Raw genomic sequence first — 6630 nt, 5'->3', positions numbered from 1 at the left:
GCGCCGCGGGCCCGGTGGCTCCGCCAGCTGGGCGGTGTCTCCAGGGGGGACGCAGGGGGTCGGGGGTGCGGATCCCCGGCAAGGGGTGGCCGGGGAGCCCCCGCCCCACACCCCCGCAGGGTCCCAGCGCGGGCACTGGCTGGAATGACGGCCGGGGGTCGCAGGCGCCCCACTGACGCGGCGGGGGCGGTGCCCGCGCGGGCCGGCGCCGGCGCACAGTGACTGACGCCGCCGCCGGAGTGACAGCGCGGGCCGCCACTAGGAAGCGGGGCGAGACAGGAGCACGGTTCCGGGGAACGGTCGTCAGGGCGGCAGCGGGAGGCGGGACTCGTCTGCCTGTAGCCAATAGGGGCGGGGGGGCGTGGCCCGGCCGCCGGCTGCAGGAAGGGCGGGCAGCACGTGGGGTGGCAGCATGGCGGCGGCGGCGGCGGGCGGCCGGAGGGACAAGGCTCCGCGTGGGGCGGCGGGGCGGCGGCGGCTGCGGACGGTGGTGAGAGCCGGGCCGGGCGTGGAGGGAGGGGCGGGCTGCCCCGGTCGGGCGTCTTCGCGGAGGTGTCCCCGTCTCCGGTCCCGTCCCCGTCTCCGGTCCCGGTCCCCGTCTCGGTCCCGTACCCGGTCCCGCCCCGTCGATCACCCCGGTTTATCCCGCAGGCGCCGGCCGCCGAGAGGAAGCCGCGGGTACCGGCCCGGCGGCCCGGCGACGAGGAGGTGTCCAGCGACTCTGAGCCAGAGAGGTAAGCGGTGCGCCAAGGGGGTGCCGGTCCCGGTGCCGGTGGCGGCGCTCACGCGTGTCCCCACAGTCCGTCGGTGCCGCGGCGGCGCAGGGAGGTGGCGGAGGAGGAGGTGGAGGAGACGCCGCAGGAGAAGAAGCTGCGTCTGGCCAAGCTGTACCTGGAGCAGCTCCGTCAGTACGGTGAGTCCCACCCGGCCCCCGGCGGAGCAGCCCCGGGCGCTGAGCCTGTCCTTCACGCTCCGTGTCTGCCACAGAGGAGGAGCGGGCGGCAGAGGAGGAGGAGGAGGAGGAGGCGGCGCAGCCGGCAGATCTCATCGGCGACCGGCTGAAGGAGGACGTGGTGAGTGGGGGGACGGGCACGGCCCCTCGGTCCCGGTGTCGGCGGGCTCTGCCCCCCCACCGCGGGGCTGGGGCCGCCTCCACTGAGCCTCCCATTTCTCCCCCAGCTTGAGCAGAGGGGCCGGCTGCAGCGCCTGCTCGCCAAGGACGTAAGTGCCCGGTGCCGGGGGGTTGCTGGGCTCTAGGCACCAGTGCCGGCAGATGCTTCAACACAGGCAAAGTTGCAGTGCCAGCTGCGGGTCTTCTCCTGCCCTGGGTGCCGGTTGCTGACACCTGGAGAAGGGAGGGCACTGTGCTTGGGTATGCCTGTGCCTGGGGAAGGGGCCAGGGCAGCCCAGCTCACATCCTGCTCTCCCTGCAGGTGCAGCCTCCAGATCCAGCCAGCATCCGTGTGCTGCGGGGGCACCAGCCTGCCTGGTCATCTCTCCAGATGACAGGTTCATCTTTTCTGCTTCCAAGGATGGCTCCCTCATCAAATGCAAGTGTTCCCTTGGGGCTGTGACTGGCTGTTCCCTGAGCCTGAACCCTCTGGGGACTCTGCAGCAGCAGAATTGGAGATGCCCACGGAACTGGCTTGGCCCTTGGCCTCTCCAGGGATGCGCCCATGCATTGTTTTGGGATCTGTGGGAGGCTTGTTGGCACTTTCTGGAGTGATGGGAGGCTCCCAGTGGGTAACGGTCATGCCTTTCCTGCAGGGGAGGTCGAGAGTGGGAAAAGGCTGTGTGTGGTGCCCGGGGGGAAGAAGGGCACCGAGGAGCAGCACATGGGGCATGCATCCCACGTCCTCTGCATGGCCATCTCGTCGGATGGCAAGTACCTGGTATGGGGAGGGGACTGGCGCTGCTGCATGAGACAGAGAGGTGGTTGTGAGGAGTGCCTCTCCTCCCAGGGTCCTGCGGGGCAGCGTCTCATGCCCAGATATATCTTGCTGGATTAAGGCAGCCCCTACGCCCATTGGAATCAAGAATGGGTCCCTAGGATACCCCAGAGCACACGGGGTGGGAGTGGGGGCTGGGGTGGGCTGTGAGTCTCCTGAGGGGCAGGCTTTGGGCATCCTCTGCTGTCTGCCAGGCCACGGGAGACCGGAACAAGCTCATCATGATCTGGGATGCAGCCACCTGCAAGTGCCTGCACATCTACACTGGGCACCATGATGCCATCTCGGTGAGTCAGAGGCATTAGTTGCGACGCCTGCAAGGCCAGGCAGCTGCGTCCTCTTCAGTGACCCTCATTGTGGTGCCCATGTCTGTCCATTTCTCTGCAGGGTTTGTCCTTCCGGAAGGGCACCCACCAGCTTTACAGCGCCTCCCACGACCGCTGCGTCAAGGTCTGGGATGTGGCAGAGAATGCATACGTGGAGACACTGTAAGACCTGGGGGGGATCCCACTGACCCTGCCACCATGGGATGCGCTGGTGGCTCCGGGGGAGGCAAGGCAGCAGAAGGCCATGCTTGCAGCAGCTCTTTGCCATCTCCTCCTGCAGCTTCGGGCACCAGGATGTCATCACAGGGCTGGACAGCCTGAGCCGGGAGTGCTGTGTGACGGCAGGGGGACGGGACGGCACTGTGCGGCTCTGGAAGATCCCCGAGGAGTCGCAGCTCGTGTTTTATGGGCACCAGTAGGTCCAGGGTGGGAGAGGGGGCTGCAGGCAGGTGCATCCAGCTGGGGCAGTGGCGTGCATGTGCCAAGCCTCACCAGGGAGCCTGCCAGCACCCTGGGGATTACTGATGCTCCAGTGACCTTTTGTCTCCTAAGTAGAACCCCGAAGCACACTCGTAACTGAAGGCAGTTCCTCCTTCTCTTCACAGGGGCTCCATTGACTGTATCCAGCTCATCAATGAGGAGCACATGGTGTCCGGCGCCGATGACGGGTGAGCACAGGCTCAGGGTGATGCCCAGGGTGGCAGGTGGTGTCCCCTCAGCCCCCTCACCCCTTCCCTCCCTGGCAGCTCTGTAGCCCTCTGGGGCATGACGAAGAAGAAGCCACTGGCACTGGCCCAGCAGGCACACAGCATGCAGGATGCCCAGGGCTTGCAGCAGCCTTACTGGATCTCAGCAGCCCTGGTGGCTGCCCTGCGCAACAGTGACCTCCTGGCTACAGGTGTGTGGCAGCCACTTCGGAGCAGGGGGTTTGGGAGTGCAGGGGGCTGTATCCGGCTCCATTTCCTGGTTTGGGGTGCATGGCAGTCTCCTCTCTCTGCCCCAGGCTCCCACAGCGACAGTGTGAAGCTCTGGAAGTGTGGTGAAGGATTTCGGAAGCTGGAGCCCCTCTTGGACATCCCCTTGGTATGGATAGGGAAGTTGGGGATGCTGGAGCTGGGCTGGTGAGGGGTGTCTTGGCAGGGATTCCCCTCTCTGGGTCGCAGGAAGCGGCTACGGGAGCCCCTCACCCTGCCCCGTTCCCTCCAGGTGGGTTTTGTCAACAGCCTGAAGTTCTCGGCAGCTGGTGACTTCCTGGTGGCCGGCCAGACTCCCCTCGCCCGGGTTCCAGCCAAGGGATGATGGAACAGTGCCCTGCACTATGGCAACAGTGACCAGGGTAACCCGAGTGACCCCACCAGTGCCAGTCTGTGTGGCTGCGGCTGAGCGCACGGGAGGGCGTCTGTCGTCCCTGTGTGCCCACCAGCCTTGGAGCAAGGGGAGCCGCGCAGGCCTTGTCCCGAGCCCCAGGTGGAAGAGAGAAGAGCCTCGGCGTGCCTGACGGTGTGGGGGCTGAGCCCCAGCTCAGCCTGGCCACAAGCGGGTGCAGCCCCAGGAGCGAGGTGACAGAGGGGTCCCTACGACAAGTGGCATGCCCCCAGTCTAGATGAACCCCAGCCCCATAGAGGGAGAAGGAGGAAGAGGGAGTCAGTCCCAACCCCCTGGGGCAAGGAGCGGTCAGTGGGGCCCTGGGGCATCAGGAAGGGTCACAGTGGGGCACTTTGTGACGTGCCGTGTCACCCAGTGCTGCCCCCACAGTGTCTGGGAGGAAGGTGCTGGGGCAGGCTGGTGGCAAGGAGCCCCCTGAACAGAGCTACTTCTGCCCCACCGCCCCTGGCAGGGCAGCCCCGGGTGGTGCAGGCTTCCCTTCACCCCTTTCCTCTCTCCCTGCCGCAGGATGTCGAGGATACCCGCCAGCCACCCCAGGCAGTCCTGGCAGGAGAAGGACAGAGCTGCCCCAGCTCCCAGCTCGCGGCTGAAGCCCAACAATTGTAAGTTCCCGCTGCTGCATGCGTGTGAGTGTGAGGGCATCGTGGGCAGGGGGCTGCCCACGCTGCTCACCCTGCCCTGCCCTGCCCCAGACTCGCAGCCCCCGGCCAGGCTGGCAGCCAGGCTCCCATGGGGCAGCAGCCAAAGACCCGGCCCTGCCACAGCATCCCTGCGGCAGGGACCCTCCCTGCCCCTGGTACCAGTGCATCCTTCACCCAGGCACACCGGGCCCCCTCCTGGTGCTGCCCTCCAGCATCGCACCCTCACCCCTGGGGCGCGCAGGGGACACCAGTGTCCCAGCCTTGAGCTGGGGCTGGGGACATCCCCAGGAGCTGGGCGGAGGGCTCACGCTTTCCCCACGGCCTGACCCCAGCCCTGCCTGCTCTGTGCCCGCCAGATTCCTGCCACTCGGACTTGGCTGCGCCCATGGAGGAAGAGAATACCCTGGACATCATCCGAGGCTTCCTCAGGATCAGACCAAAGGTATGCGTGGCCACTTCTACGAGGCTGTGCCCCTACCTCCCGGCCAGTCTTTCTGCCCACATGCCCTGCTCACAAGGTGCCGGGGACTATGCCCCCTCCCAGCTATCTCTCCCCACTGACACTGTTATCCAAAAAGTGTGCGCCTTCGCCCGTTGGGCAAGAGCCAGCCGACGCACAGAGGCCAGGCATTTCTTTATTACAGATTCGCGCAAAGCTTGGGCTTAGGTGATGATGCTCTACGAAGCAAGCGCAAAGCTCAGAAGAACAAGATTAACATTTATGCAGTCTAGTTATACATACGTATTTTCCAAACTCTACCTAAAAGATGCTATTGGTAATTAGTACGCGCGGTAGCTTTCCGTTGGTCTATATATCTCTCGCTTTGATTTCAAGTTACAGTGTGTTTTTCATTTACTGCATGTCTGAGGGAGGGGTGAGGGTGAGTCCTTTAGTCCTGAATGGAGTCGGTGGTTGCGTGTGTGTCCCCCCCCCCCGCTGCCTTTACCTTGCCCCTAGTTAGAGTCTCGTTCCGCTGGCTTCTTGCCTTTGTTGCAAGTAACGGGCTGTTGGCACCTCCTGGGGTGAGGTGTTCCCCTTATCAGGCTTGGAGTTCTCCTTCAAGGGCACTTGTCATTAGGACAAAGTTACAGGCGTATGGCGACCCTAACTTCCCGAGCAGAAGTGAATCACTTCATGTTGACTACAATGTGATAATGGGGATCGAATGCATAGCTAGACATCAGCGCTGTCTGTCCCTCTGTCCCCTCCTCGGCTGGCAGCAAGCAGACCAGAAGCTGAAGTTTCTGGCCTCCATCTGCACCGTCTGCGACACCGCCAGCATGGACTCCAGCGTGTGGGACGAGCTTCACGACTTTCAGTGCGAGGTGGTGGACACCATCCAGGTGAGGGGACAAGCAGTCAGGCCTCAAGAGGCAGGCCCAGGGGCAGTGGGCAGTGGCACAGCCCTGGGGGCAGGAGAGGGCTTGGCCGGGTAGGGGGGTGCGAAGGAGCGCTGCTCCAGGTTTCTCTCCTTGGAGATGTTCTAAAGCCACTGGCGTGGCCCGACTGGAGCTGGGGGTTGGACCCAATGATGTTTGCAGGTCCCTTGGCCAGCCTGTGGCTCCGTGATGGGCACAGAACTTGCCACCACGGGGCCTGGGACCACTGAGTGCTGGGTTGGGAGGGGGTGCCAGGATGGGGGCAGCCGGGGCTCTGCCGGCCCCGCAGGCTCTTGCTGGGTGAAGGAGACTGCCCCATCCTGACGTGACTCACCCTGCTGTGCTCCCCAGGTGCTGCTGCAACAGGAGCCCACTGACGACCTGGGCACCACGGTGCGGCAGCAAGCCATGTTGGCCATCACCTCCATGAGGTACCTGCCCCGGCCCCCAGCTTGGCCTCCTCGGTGCCAGGTGGCCCCGACAGCACTCGTCCCATATGGGGGGCATCCCCAGTGCTGGGTCTGAGAGGGAGGGGCAGGGGGCGGTACAGGGTTTTCCCCCTCAACTTGAGTGTCAGTAGCGTGGGGCTTGACATGACCCCTGCGGCGTGGGAGCCGAGCCAGGTCTCCAGCCCCAGAGTCTGCCTCTCCCTGGCTGGGCCCCAAGAGCACCCCTTTGTCCCTGCAGCAGAGTGGGACTGCTTCTGGAGGAGAAGACAAGCAGCCTCCTCCAAGCCTGCTTCTGCAGCATCTTCTACCAGCACCCACAGGAGGACACCCAGGACCCCGAGGCTTCCCTCTACTCCAAGGTATGCCACAGGGTGAACCACGGGGAGATCCCCTGCCCCAGGGTCCCTTCCTGGGCACCGCAGGGCCATGGCCGTCCCTCCCTGGCTTCCAGGGCTGCCCCCAAGACTCTGTCTCCCTCGCAGACCATGGCCGTGATGGA

General features: G+C 64.8%; 1 protein-coding gene across 1 annotated transcript; it reads left to right on the top strand.

The window, feature by feature from the left end:
- Positions 1-412: 412 nt before the first annotated feature.
- Positions 413-3628, top strand: LOC130147665 (U3 small nucleolar RNA-interacting protein 2-like). Its single transcript, XM_056335105.1, is given in 15 exon segments — positions 413-490; positions 652-734; positions 801-913; positions 988-1073; positions 1180-1221; positions 1434-1479; positions 1482-1550; positions 1768-1892; positions 2144-2236; positions 2337-2437; positions 2556-2690; positions 2881-2943; positions 3022-3173; positions 3279-3358; positions 3482-3628. Coding segments are annotated over 15 exon segments (1359 nt in total). The 3' UTR covers positions 3575-3628.
- Positions 3629-6630: the final 3002 nt, after the last annotated feature.

The sequence above is a fragment of the Falco biarmicus genome, chromosome 4 (genome assembly GCF_023638135.1).
Source record: "Falco biarmicus isolate bFalBia1 chromosome 4, bFalBia1.pri, whole genome shotgun sequence".
NCBI classification, from domain to species: Eukaryota; Metazoa; Chordata; class Aves; order Falconiformes; family Falconidae; genus Falco; species Falco biarmicus.
This window is presented reverse-complemented; position numbering and strand designations above follow the sequence as displayed.